At 40.9% G+C, this 13950-nt stretch overlaps 3 protein-coding genes across 7 annotated transcripts in view; all 3 read right to left on the bottom strand.

The window, feature by feature from the left end:
* The window catches only part of traf3ip2a (TRAF3 interacting protein 2a), a 4956-nt gene extending 1667 nt beyond the window's left edge, over positions 1-3289 (bottom strand). The window contains exons 1-10 of the mRNA XM_005931054.3: positions 3186-3289; positions 2923-3029; positions 2695-2750; positions 2212-2598; positions 1290-1431; positions 993-1177; positions 785-873; positions 639-707; positions 445-549; positions 31-105 (exon numbers count right to left, since the gene is read on the bottom strand). Of these exons, the coding sequence (XP_005931116.1) occupies positions 31-105; positions 445-549; positions 639-707; positions 785-873; positions 993-1177; positions 1290-1431; positions 2212-2598; positions 2695-2710 (1068 nt within the window). The 5' untranslated portion in view covers positions 2711-2750; positions 2923-3029; positions 3186-3289. The remainder of the gene's footprint in view (positions 1-30; positions 106-444; positions 550-638; positions 708-784; positions 874-992; positions 1178-1289; positions 1432-2211; positions 2599-2694; positions 2751-2922; positions 3030-3185) is intronic.
* Positions 3290-5435: 2146 nt separating this feature from the next.
* On the bottom strand, positions 5436-6401 carry LOC102295393 (probable G-protein coupled receptor 139). Its single transcript, XM_005931094.2, has one exon. The coding sequence runs from the start codon at positions 6399-6401 to the stop codon at positions 5436-5438; it is 966 nt and encodes a 321-aa protein (XP_005931156.2).
* Positions 6402-11353: 4952 nt separating this feature from the next.
* The window catches only part of fynb (FYN proto-oncogene, Src family tyrosine kinase b), a 76961-nt gene continuing 74364 nt past the window's right edge, over positions 11354-13950 (bottom strand). For all 5 annotated transcript variants that reach the window (XM_042223154.1, XM_005931051.3, XM_005931053.3 and 2 more), the window contains one exon: positions 11354-12904. In XM_042223154.1, coding sequence (XP_042079088.1) covers positions 12696-12904 — 209 coding nt within the window. In that variant the 3' untranslated portion in view covers positions 11354-12695. The remainder of the gene's footprint in view (positions 12905-13950) is intronic.

The raw sequence follows: 13950 nt of genomic DNA, 5'->3' as shown, positions 1-13950 counted from the left end.
CCCCCCCAATCATGTGTTGATCAGTCTTACCTTGGCTGCATTGGGAAACATCACAGGAACCAGTCTGAAGTTCAGGCAGCCTTGCTGGATGTACTCATTTTGAATCTGTGCCATTGTGAAAGGATAGTCAGTGATAGAACTAAACAAAGGCTTCACTCATGAGTTCAACCAAAATGTATTTTCCTTGTCACCTAACATTGACACAATTACACATTGTGATTGATGCTCTGACAGAAAGCAGAAGAATTTGACTGCACTCTGCTCTGGCACACTAACACAGTGAGGAATCTGGGAGGAACGGCTGTTTTCAGTTCCTGGGAGGTATTTCCTCATTCTTCCATGCAATTGAAATGTGAGAGGAGGTACTATAATGATACAGAAAAGCCACAAGAGGGAGACATTGTGAGCAAATATTTGCTTCTCAGTTCCTAAGAGGCCATTTACCTGGTTGTAGATGTACTTGGTGTGCAGGCCATGCTCATCGACTCCATCTCCTTCCACATCCGCTTTGTACTTGGGGCTGATGGCCACAATGATCAGCACTGATTTCTGTCAAAACAATCCTCACTGTCAATTTTTCAGCACAGCTGTGATAAGAATTGAAGAATTGCCTAATCAAACTCAGCCGTCACACTTACATCATTCAGAAAACGGTCCATCCATTGGTTGATACCCATGCTTCGGATTGAACTGTCAAACATGTCGAGCTGAGGAAAGGCAGAGCGAGTGAGAACATTTGAAGTGGAGTGAGCATCTGCGGGAAATCAAAGGCTGATGGACTTACTGAGGGTCTAAAGCCTTGGTCCACGAGAAATTTAACAAACATGAACATTTCCTTGGCTATGTCCACTGAATATGTGATAAAAACTCTTCCTGTCAATGAGGGAGGGGAAAAACAGAAAACAAAAAAACCCATCAGTCATTATCCTGAACAGAAGGGAAACATGAAACGGAAGGGAATGATGCATGCTTTGGCACATGGTGGGACTTACTGCACTCCTCGGGAAGACTGATGATCCTCCTGATCTCCTTCGTGCCTGATCCTGCGCCTGCAAGGTCGGAGCAACCCACGCTGACCTCATGCATCACGTCTAGAGGAGGTGTTGCATAGGGAGGCGCAGAACCACAGTGACCATTAAGAGCACCTTTAAGTTGCTGCCCATTTTGAGAGAGATTCCTGTGGAGGGAAATGATGAGAAATGACCACAGAGTGACTCACAACATACGGTATTGGGGAAAGTATTCCACCAGTGAACCAATGCTGGAATTAGTAGATCATAATGACAAACATTTTCTGGTGAGGTTGAGGCTCCTGGTGTCGGGCTGCTGGGTAACCCGGGTCTTGATGACAATAATTATCGCGTCCGCGCGGGTTTGCTGGAGGGCAGCACGTGCGCTGTTTCAGACAGCTTCCCTGCATTGGCATGTGGCCTGCAGACAGACACAGAGGAGCAGACATAAGTTCCTCTTTCAGATGGTTTAGCAGAAATGTGATGCAGATTGTCCTGCTTCTGGAATGCAATAGCACATTTACTGTTTGTTCTTGAGTGCTAAAATTATGGTTTTAAATGATTGCTGCCTACAACCAATTTTTTTCAGTGACATTCAATATCATATGTCAAATTCATAGTCACAATATGACCAATTATAGTTATCATTTGTTATGGGACACTCGATGTTTCCATGTTATTGAGCGCCAGCCGCAAAGTAAAGATGTCTTAAAGTGGGCATGAGTTTGGTGTTTTAGTGTCCTATGACACAGTATCAACAAACAGGGCTGAAAAAGGAAGCTAAAAGCTACAGTTCACCAGCTTGTCAGTCCCTATAGAATCCCATTTTAAAATGCTTAACATTTTTACAGCCTGTTACAATGTGGCACAGCAGCGCTGACTTCTGTGCGAATTTGTTTTCCTGCTCACCTGGTTGGATTTTTTTTTTCTTCACAGGCCTAAAGTTGTGGGTGTGATTGTTTATGCTGAAAGGTTTCAGTAAACAGTAGAGAAACCTATGGATTACGTATTTTTTTGTTTTCCCCGTAAATCTGTGGACTCCAAACATATCAGCAAAAACTGAGACATTGTAAGGGATTAAGGTACAGATTATTTTTCCTTTAATTTGTGACCTCTTTTACAGTGTTCTGTGTAAATATTGGATAATTTTTCAGATCTACTTAAATGAAACAATCCAGTGGTAATTCACTGACATACTCACATGGCATATGTGGAATTGGCATTTTAACATAGTTGATGCTGTTGAAGTCCGATTTGAGCGGTTGGGGGGGCTCCAAGTACTCTGCATCGTCCACAGAGTGGCTCCGGTGCTGGCTTGAAGGGCCTATGGGTTCTTGCTTATACTGCACTTTCTGTCTTAGGCTAACATGCCAAAAATCTTCCATGAATGGGGCATTCACGTGTCCCGAGAGTGGTGCTGCTGGGGAGTTAATGCGAAACTGGTGCTTATACTGGTTCTCAGGGAATTTAGATGCCTCTAGCCTTTTGACGGTCTCTGTGTGTGCGTTACACTGTTCACATGGGGGGAGCCGTTCCAAGTCCAGAGTCTCACCCATTTCAACAGGAATGCTATGATGGGGACAAGGCCCTGAAAGCAAGAAGGAAAAGATCAACAGGTTTTTACTCACTTCACTTAAAATGGCATTTTTGGCAAGCTGATAGCTCTGTGTCTGTGCCTTCCTACCTTTATAAGGGTCCATTTTTTAATTTTATTTTACCAATTAAAAGTGTCTTTGGCCTCTGTGGTGAAAATGAAAGCAGTGTTAAAATAATCTGTTGCAACATGGCACCTTAAAGACAGACACACACAAAAACACACGCACGCACATACACACACACACAGCAAAACGCCCTACATAAAATCAACATGGCGGTTACAAACCGAGACTAGAACCACAGGGAAAAGCATTACCCTTAATGTGGCAAACGCTTCTCAGTAGAAGTATTCATGTGTTCTTTTATTTTTCACACTGAAACAAGTGAAAACGGAGGATCTCTACAGGTGGGTTGAAGCGTAACCTGATCGTGACAAACAAGTACAAAGGTCAGAATCATTCATCAAAAGCAATGCCAGGTATTTCTTTTTAAACAATAACTAAAAAAAAAGAGTCAAAAGTTAACATGGTGTTTGACATTACAAGTTAAAGAACAAAGCCAATGTGTTTTCACACCTACCTTCGCTTAAAGCTGCTCAGCCTCAGCACAAACCTGTTTTGTGGCAAACAGGAAACATTCCCGCTGCTTGTTCCTTCCTGTCTTATGCAAATCTTGGAAGTCTCGTGACCCATTTATGCAAAAGGTGTGGAGCGTGAACTCCAGGGCTGCCAATCAGGTTGCTTCTTCAACCAGGTAGGCAGGCTGCAGCCAGCCACATTCAACTGTTTTGTTGGAAAGGTGTCATGTTTTGTTTTCATCACACATTGTGAAGCAATGAAATTGAAGCAGCAGGGGGGAAAAGGATACACAGGACTTGACAGGTAAAGAATATATACTACAGCATGTATAAAACGGTACTGAACTGTGTTCTCAGTAGATTTTATACAGTGACCCATTTTCAAGGCCATCAAACAAGAACATGTTTTTGTTTCATAACTAGACATGATCCATATCACACCCAAGTCTGATTTTCCTTTTTTGTTTTATAAATAAACTGTATTGACAAAGGCCCACAGTCGGGCAAAAGGTTGTATATAATGGTTCTTTGAGCAAAATGCATACCATGTTTTTGTGTGGATGGGAAAAAATGCAGTAACTTCTGGGTCTGAAAAGAGAACTAGTTTAATATCTTAAACTTGCATTCTTTCTGATGTTCAACACTGGTCATTCCTGTGCTTGGAAGAAGAAACCAAGAGGGGTGTGTCATTAAGCTAGATTACTAGGTTAGCAAGAAAGTCTTGTTTTAAGTTGTTTGTCATGAAAGTGGCTTTCTTTCTACCTGACTAAAAAATTGTGGTAATTTAACCTGAACAGGAGCGGGTTATGTTCAGGATTTCTTTTTACAAACGGCTGGACTTGCATATGATTTTTTTTCTTTGCATATTAAAATTTAAATTGTACCTCTGTACTGTACCTCACTGATATTGCAAATGAAGCGCAGCTGTACAAACGTCACAATGTTGCTGGAATATTCATCTGGTGATGCAGAAAATGTGTAAATGTTAATATACTTGATTCTGATCTGCTGCTCTTTTACAGCGCAGTTAGTAGAATGCAGAACACACACAAAGAGCACCTGTCAATCAATAAAATTGATTTAACTTCTGCCAACAAACTAAATTTCCACATCACCTTTAATAAGGTACAGGCCAGTTTTAAAGTTCCAGAGCTCTACTGTGAATGATAGGCAGAATTTATAGGGATAATTTTGTATGGAAAAAGATCATATGACACAGCAAAGAAAGGCCGCCTCAACAGAGAAAGTTGCAGAAATTATAGCGTGATATCGCTCATCTCTGACTGGGGTTTTAGGTTTTGTCAAGTCAGCTTATACAAAGAAAGCCTGACTTATTTCCTTGGTAGTACACCCTTCAGTAGTACAGAAGGTTGATTTTAAAACAACAAGAGTGCCCAAAATCAACCTTCTGGGTTAATAATGTAACTTTAGTAACCAGTGACTGTTGGTGACGATGTCAGTAGATGTAATTTATATGTTGGCATCACATACAGTAAAAACATAGACGTTCAGCCAATATGCAGTTCCTTAAACCTGCCTTCTGTCTCAAGTCCACCTGATGACGATAGCTGTGAATGCAAAAGGACTCCCAGTCCCATAGAAGTCCATGGAAAAATGGCTTTCTGACTTAGAAGGAAAACGTTTTGAGAGGTTAAGTTTATGGGCTCAGTCACTCATTTTGGGTCTTATTGAATACAAAATAAATTTTTAAATCTCAGTCATAATTTTTTTTAAGAAATAGAGGCTTATCTGTGGCATTAATTCACAAAATATCTGTTTATCTGTTGGATTCAGCTTTTTGGGACATATGTATAACTTCATAGCAATCAAGAAATTGTTGAGGTGTTTCAGAGCAGGTCATCCATCTGTCCAATTTGGGCTTTTGCTGCAATCTAATATTGTTGTATGTATTGAGAGCCATGACACCAACATAGGTATTTTAATCTTTCTTTCAAGTCCTTGCACTTAATTGGACATTTTGACACCTTTTCAGAATTCGTCCCAAGTATCTGTTTTTGCAATATATTCTGTTAAACAAGTTTTTCATATACACCATCTGTGTATATGCTGATACTGTTCTACCTGTGTAAACCAACCAAACACATCATTCTGGCTTGAGGTTAATATCGAACTTGATGAGTTTCCGGGGATACAGCCTATAAAAGTAGGTAAGTGTACCTTGATTCACGGCTTTTGTGTTAAAACTAGTTTAAAGAAGAAACTTTAACCTTTTTATCTTCTTGGAGTTCGTTCTATTCTGTAGGTTTTAAACTGGTTAGCACCACAGACACAGGGTTGCTGGAATATGAAGCCTTATGATCCACCACTGAAAAAACTTTCATGGTAGTATTTGTGAGGACAGAGCCCAGTTCAAGTGCCTTCTCATTACAAGTCAGTACCTGGACCAGCTCTTGCCGGAAGCGGCGACTGACCATACAGTAGAGTAGGAAGTTTGTGGTGGAGTTCAGGTTCTGCAGCATGTTGGCAATGTCTCCGGCAACGTTGATTGGAATGCTGTAGTCATTTCTATTAAAATTCTCATTATTGTAGTTGGTCCTCAAGATGCAATACGTGACAAAACGAGGAAGGCTAAGCACAACAAAAGCCACAGAGACGGTTCCCAGCAGGAGAATGGTCCTCCTCAACATGCCCCTCGTGCTTTTACCCTGCATGACACGATACTCCTCTTTAGTGAAGAGCTTACTGGCGTTGCACAAATGGTACCCAATGAGGTAATTGAAAATGATAACCAACACGATCGGAATTCCTCCTGAGAGGAATGTAGTTATCCACACTATAACAGTAGTGTAGGTCTCATTGCGGTATAGACATCTGGGCAATGTGATGTTCTCTCCATCCACTGTGAGGTTCACAGGTGTGACAATATTGATCCAAGCCAGAGGCACAGAGACCAGGTGGGATACCAGCACAATAGCTATGCAGGTAAGCTTAGTGACCCTAGTTTGTGACAAATGCTGTTTGACAGCCGTGCTGCGGAGGACCAAGTAACGCTCGATGGTGAACACCACCACAATCCAAGAGGAGCTGTAGAGTGACCCATACTGCAAAAATCCCAGAATGCTACACCAGGGGTAAGAGTGCCAGAAGGGCTGCAGGGTCCAGAAGGCGAGAGTTAGGTCAATAAGAATTACCCACACCAAGTAGAAAATGTCAGCAATAGCTAGACAACTGAGGTAGATGATGGCTGTGCTGGACATCCCACAATTACGGAAACAGATCATGTAGAATGTGAAGAGGTTTCCTAGAACAAAGAGTAGGAACACAGGCCCACACTCGTTTATTGATAATTTGGTCAAAGATAAAAGCTAAAACTAAGGATGCATATGATATTGTACACATCCACAAGATACAGTAAGTAGCAAAATTTATCTGATGTCCAGTTTTCACACATTTTTAACTATTCAGGAACTATTTAGGAAACTCATGGATTTCATCAAGGATTTGGTAGCTAGCATACATCAGTTAGCTAATGTTGTTGGTTACAGAGTAGCTGTGTCCAAATTCAGAGGCTACATCCTCCTGAGGCCGCATTTGTAGGCCGATTACATCACAACGACGCGACAAAGGCTTGAAGACTGAGAAAAAATAATTCAGATGAAAAGTCAGAATTCTGACTTTTTTCTCAGAATTCTGACTTTTTTCTCAGAATTCTGACTTTTTTCTCAGAATTCTAACTTTTCTCAGAATTCTGGAGAAGAAGAAAAAAAAGATGTGCCCACTTTTTCTTTTTCTTTTTTCCAGTGGCCCTAATCCTTGTCCGCAGCTAAATACGCAATGTCACATTTCTATTTCTACTTGTCTTGTGCATTGTTATATTTTGATGTCCATTATTCTTGATAGATCGTGGAAAGCCAAAGGCAATACAAACCTGGAATGCCGATGACACAAAGTAAAGGGTAGTATATCTTCTGGATAGTAACAAAGATGGATAAAGTGGCTCCCTCCATTGTTTGCTCACATGCTAATACCTGCAATAAAACCACTGGATGTACAGTAAGACAAATAATGTTCAGGGCGTCACATTGTGCAGCTTTTTAAGACCTACTTGGAAAGTTTTAGGTGTAACTGTTAGGATAACATATTGTACATGATGACAACTGTTGAGTTTAAGCTGCTAAAAATAGATTTACATTTTGTAGGCTACTTTGTTGTAAACTCAAAATAACTCTACATGAAAGCTGGCCTACTGTGTTAGGTGGGTTTCATCTGGGTGTAACTAAAACAAAGCATTAATGGTGTCTGAAGAAAGTTATGTTTTCTTCAAATCTCTGTCACTTGGAAATTGCTTGTCTGCGGCCCTGTGTTACTTGAGAGAAGTTAGGGATCCACTGTAATCTTGATGACATACAGAACCATACATATAGCTTTATTCTTTCATCCTTTTTACCTTTTAGAAGCTTCAAAACTCTGTATGAATATAGCAGTCTTTACTACTAAAGTGAACTAAATTAGACTTACCTAGTTTCTGCAGGATGTGATTGCTGTGCTCCTTTTAGCTATAAAGTTGCCACATAAAGGGGAGTTTTTCCACAGAGATGCATCCCAGCTGGTTATGAGTCCACAAAGACAATGGTATTGATAATATGAAGGAGAGATGCTGAGGGAGCTCCACCTGCTGCTCCAATAAGGCTTTGGGAGGGGGGAGTCACACCACCTGACATACGGTTGAAGGGAATTTTCCTACACAGTGGAAGCTCATTTCTGGCAGCACTTATAACACACGCCTTTACAAACCAAATTAAGTTACTGAAATGACCCCCCTCCCACTTGTGTGTTTTGAATGAAAAAACTTCAAGCAAGAAAAATAGACAGAATTTATTTCTTCCTCACTATGCAGGTTTGTGAAACCTTTTCATTGGACAGCTCCACTGAAATAGAAAGTCATATGAATTTGAAATGAAACTCTGAGATTTCTGATAATTTTTTGTAAATTTACAGTGAATTGCTCATCACAATTACTCTACAAGTTTATCCTCTAACACATTTACATCTTAAATCTGGGACTCTCCACCATTATAGTCTTAGAACTGAAGAAGATTCTCAGATGAGAGGTGAAACGTTTCCAAGCTCCTTAGACTACGATGACCTGGATGACACAGGCACATTTACATCTCCTTTTTTGTCCTAATCCTTGCTTTTTGGAACATAACTTTTCCTTTGAGTTCCTCTGAGTATGTTGTCTCTCTAATTTTGAAAAACTTGAGAATACACTTTAGGACATTATTGTGTGCTTTGCATATTACCATTGCAGTGCTGAGCTCAACTAAATTGCAAAATTTCAAGGCAGATTTTTCTTTTTAAAAAGATGTACCTCCCTCCTTTTGAATGTAGTACTGATTCTGCAGCTGGTGTCCGTCTAGAATGGTAGGTTGCACATTGATGGAACATCAAAGCTGCTCCCATTCCTCACTGGCAGCATTGACTTTTTAAGCTCTAAACTCTCCCAAAGTAAAATTAGCAAATTATTTTGGATGGTGGTGCTGCTCAACTTTAATTCCACTCACAAACAATCATATATTCAACCCACCATTACCTGTGATCCCTGAGTGTGTCGGCATAAGTGGAAATTGGAGCGAGAGTGGCTGAGGAGAAGTGAGTGTGCGTGAGAAGAGGAGTGGCGGCGTTTGGACTGAGTGAAGAGCGAGCATGGATTTCCTCCCCTCTATCCCCTGGAGCCCTGGACCCCTGCCCCACTCACTGTATATATAAATCACTGTGGTTTCACTCTTGTGTCAATAATTTGTCACCTTTATTGCTTGCCAGAACGCTGTCTGCGCTTGAATCCATCTGTTAGCCATGACAAGCTGTACAGTGTGATTAAAGTAATTAGAAATAAGTAACATAACTTGTTTTATAAGGCTGTGATCAGGTGAGATGTGGTGTTACTCTAAAACTGCTTTTTTGTGAGATTAGCCAATTAAATTCAACAAGATTTAAACAGATGTTTCACAAGCTGTATGGCTGATTTATTTATTGATTTTTTTCAAAAAGTTAGCAAATCTCTTTACTGTACTCATACTAGCTGTCCTCTTTTCTGCCTTCAAATCCTACTGATCAATAAATCAAACAGCAGTGTACAAACAGAATGCTTTAGCTGAGTTTGGAAAATTTGTTGTCATGGAAAAGAAGTGATACCTTTCACATAGAAGACATTGATTTGTCAAACATAGGCGCAATAATCAGTAATGGCCATTAATGGTAGTGTTACCAGTTGGTGAGCCAGAGACCTGCACTTTCAGTGACTTTAATACAGGGGTAGGCAACCTTTCTGATGATGAGTGCCATTTAAAATTTCCTCAGAAGTAAGTGTGCCATATGATTGCATTATGATTCACTCAGATATACACCTGGTTTATATCTGACCCAGATAGACTGCAGGTCATAACTTCTTACCTGAAGTTCGGTTCACCTGACACTCGGACCGTCGGCTGCCTTGGGTCTCTCCTCCTCCTGCCTCCCCTCTCCCCCAGCCACCTGCTGGCCTCCACCACTTGTTAATGTTACTGAATCTGTGGAAGCTCCGCCATAGCCACCACCAAACAACTGAGTTATTTTTACACACCGGCCAGCGTCTGGCCAATCCACCACCTTTCATTGTTTATACCGTTCCAAAAAAAAAAAAATCATCGGCCCACCGAGCAAATGCCTGGTATGCCCGATGGCCGGTCCAGGTATGGTCGTGCCATCAGTTAACCCTTCGGGCATGCGTGCCTAGGGTTGCCGACCCCTGCTTTAATCCTACTTATATATGTAAGTTTTTGAAAAAAATCTACTTCTAAAAGTACTTTTATTGCACCATGTTTATTCACTCATGAGCTGCTGTAACATCAGTTAAATGGCTGAATTACCACCTCAGGTGTTTATTCAGGTGTGTTGCAGCAGGGACTCATTCAAAAGTTTAAGGACCCCATCCCTCAACAACTGGAGTTTGACACCTGTGACCTAGGGGAAGCATGTATAATGCAAACAGAACTGGTCCTACATGGAACCCTGTGGAACTCCAATATTAACCTTAGTGTGTGAATAAGACTCCCCATTTACATGAACAAACTGGAGTATATTGGAGAGAGATATGATTCAAATCAGTGCGGCACAGGACCTTTAATACCTGCGGCCTGCTCTAATCTCTGTAATAAAATACGGTCAACAGTATCGAACGCTACACTGAAGTCTAGCAGGACAAGCAAAGAGATAGGTCTATTTGTCACAGGTCATAAGAAGATAATTTTTAACCTTCTGAGTGATGAGGTCCTAAACCTGACTGAAACTCTTTAAATAAACCATTCCTCTGTTGCTGCTTTACAACAATTCTTTAAAGAACTATTGAGATAAAAGGAAGGTTGGAGACTGGCCTACAATTGGCTAAGACAGCTGGATCAAATCTTTTTGAGTAATGGTTTAATTACTGCCAGCTTAAAGGCCTGTAGGGGTACATATTAATGGTACATAGCCCACAGACTTATCATATTTAAGATTGACACATTATTTAATGGTAGGACTTCTTTGAGCAGTCTTGTAGGAATGGAATCTGACAGACTGGTTTGATTACTGAAGTTCTTCACTGCATACCAGGCAGAATCGTACGCAGTGAGAATGTCACACTATTAACATGATAATCAGGCATAGAGCAGAGCAGCAACCCACGGTGTTGGCACATTTCATTCAAGAGGATAATATCCTTGACTTAGCTACAGCAATTTCAGAAAGACATCTACAGTAATGTAATGTATTTGCTACTGCTGTGTAATCCATGTTTTTAAGAAATTATCAGACAAATGAAGGTTTTCAGGGAATACTGTAAAATCTTTAGTTTTTAGAGTATATGTCACAACAAGATCCAGAATAAGATTCCTCCTCCTGCTCTGCTGCTAGCAACAGCAGCCTCCTGTGACTGTGAGGGCTTGTTACCAGTTGTGCTGGTACTAACATGGCAGTTAATTTGTCACATTTTGCTGCATCTATTTTTAGTTTCTTTTTCTCTCTTTTCAACTCCACCTTTTGACCACTTCAAGTTGTGTGAGGGCACAGGGAAACTAGGGCCTGGCTGCCACTGGCTCTCTTGCTCTGTGAGCATGCAGTTTCTCTTGGTTTCTCAGGCAGGTGCACACACATGTAAAACACTGGCATTGGTCATAATAAGTGTCTTGGAAAGAGTGTAAAATGTTTATTGGTCTTTTCTGAGTTCCAAATGCCAAATCACTGAATTAACAAAACGAGTCATGTTAATAAAAAATGGAAATGAAAGATACAAAGGAGAGAAGTTAGCGACACTTAAAACCCATTTAGCTGTACAACTGAAAAATGAGGATTTACCAAAGGCTGTGATACCATCTGCATTAAGACCAGACCAGAGCTGGTTTCCATTTATTTTCAATGCGTTTCACATTCAGACTCCTGTCACATGAACTGGTCCAGAGCTCCCCTGATCATATACTCCAAATGTCTCTCGAAGGATCACCTAAAAGGGTTAAATAAAATCAAAGACTCAATATAATCGTGTCACTTAAACATAAAAGAAGAAGCAGCTCAGGAGGTAAGATGGTCCTGGTTCAGGTGCAGCCTGTTGATCCTGCAGGCTCGGGTGGAGGACGTGCAGGAGGAAAAACCCCACGATCTGTTTCCAAATGAAGATTCTCAATCAAAGACATTTATACTCTTAAATGAAAATCTTTCTTGTCTCCCAGCTACAAAATAACACACCAGTGGTATAAAGACAGAAACATTTCCACCCAAATAGCAATGAGGGATATGTCAAAATCCTTGTACGTTGCTGTGATTTACAAAAATGTGGCAGATGGTTTGTAAAAGAACCTGCAGCAGCAGCAGCCTAACTAGAAGCTTTTGTGACGGGAAGGCAAAAAAAAGGTGGACTGTGTCATGCTCACCAGGAGAAACTTTATGCAATAACACGTGTAACTGAAAAGTAGAGAATAAAGCGATGAATTCTCTTTTATAGGAAATGAGAAAAAAATATAGAGCCTTCCAATTCAATCTCTAGAAAATAATAGAGAAGCTACAGTATAATACACATACAGATTAACTGTGCCTCCTCAGGTACTTGACTTCCTTTTATCATTATTATTACTTTTGTGCAGAAGAAAATAAAATCTGAAACGGAAGCAGACAAACTAAAACAAGCTTTTCTTATTTACATTGAATACAAGGAACTGCATTAGCACAACCCCCAGTTAACCCCAGTTCCATCAGCCTTGCTAACTATGGCATTTACAGAGTTCAGACACTAGGGGGGCGTGTCGGAGACTGAGGGCGGTGTCGTCAGGGGGTTTGTATTGGAACCCAAGTTGAGCTGAGGAAGCTGTACACATCCCTAACATAAAAAGGCCAGGCTGAAAAGGATCCATAGTTTTTTTGTTTTTGTTTTTTATATAGCACTGCTGTAGCTAATCGTGTCCAGGCCTCGAGCTGACCCCGAGAGAGAGAGAGACAGAGAGAGAAAGCAAGAACAGGGTGTGGGGGGTGGTAGCGGTGGGTTAGAGGTTGTCCCCGGGCTGGTACTGAGGCTCGGTGGCTGTGAAGTAGTCTTCCAAGAAGGCTTGCAAGTACTCAAAGGTGGGCCGCTCCTCTGCGTCCTTCTTCCAGCACTGTAGCATCAGCTCGTGCAGCGAAATGGGGCAGTCCTGTGGGCACGGCATCCTGTAGCCCCGCTCCACCTGCTCCAGCACCTCTCGGTTGTTCATACCTGAAAATTAAATGCAGGAAGCAGGTGAGAAAGAGCGCTCGGGAGCTCTGATTGGGATCACGCAGTGATCAAATTCAAAAAATCAGTTCTTAACATGCTGAATCTGCAAAGGGCTGTTTAATGAAGATCTGTTTAATTAAAACCTCTAACTGAAGAAAGCAAAATCTACAAAATAATGTTACTAAAGTTTTGAAAAACATGGCCTAGTCTGAACATGTCGTGCGTTGTCGGTCTTAAGTGCTCCTCAGTAACATTCAATATTCATTATTTACTGGCACTTATGCTTATGTTGGTTGCTGCTGTGGTCTCCCTACTGTGTTCTTCTCTTTTTGCTTATTTTCTTTTCAGTAGGTGATCAAACAGACACACAGCAGTGGATGGAAGCAGCTACAAAGTTTGCTTTTCTTCACGTTGGAGGTTGTTAATCAGGTGCTTTGATGAAGGATTCCTGTCGGCTTTTTCTCAGTAAAGATTTGAATGTTGATTACAGCTGGTTGTTCTGGATGCTAGAAAACCCCTTTTTTGACTCCACCTGAGCTCACCATCTTTTTAATCTCTTTAATCCCATCTCTTCGCTCTTTGTAATCCCTCATTTTGTAATCAAGTTATTTGAGTTACTCAATGCATTGTTGCAGCCTTATATTGACCAATACAGAACAATGGGAAAGGACAAGGAACTCAGTGAACATCGACGAAGAATTGTAGATTTATACAAGTTGGGAAGGTCTTCTGGAGCCATTTCTAGACAAGTGCTGATTCAGATCATCAGTTGAAACAACTGTACTCAAGTAAAAGTTATTCTGATGGTCTAACATTGGTTAGGTTGTTTAGGAACAACTCACGATCCACTGTGGCTCGAAACCTGCCAAAAACTGGAATCTGCTCAAACACAGTCATTGTCCTCAGTGCTTGACTAAAATTTGAAGCCAAATGCCTTCTGGAGAAAAGCTTTATGGTCAAATGGGACAAAGAATTGAACTAGTTGGCCACAATGACGAGAGATATTATTGTAGTAGTAAAGATGAGGCAAAGCTGAACTCTGTAAC

Source organism: Haplochromis burtoni, unplaced genomic scaffold, assembly GCF_018398535.1.
Source record: "Haplochromis burtoni strain Fernald_Lab_line unplaced genomic scaffold, NCSU_Asbu1 Contig_103, whole genome shotgun sequence".
Classification (NCBI taxonomy): domain Eukaryota; kingdom Metazoa; phylum Chordata; class Actinopteri; order Cichliformes; family Cichlidae; genus Haplochromis; species Haplochromis burtoni.
Note: the sequence above shows the minus strand (reverse complement) of the source record. Positions and strands in the feature narration are given on the sequence as shown.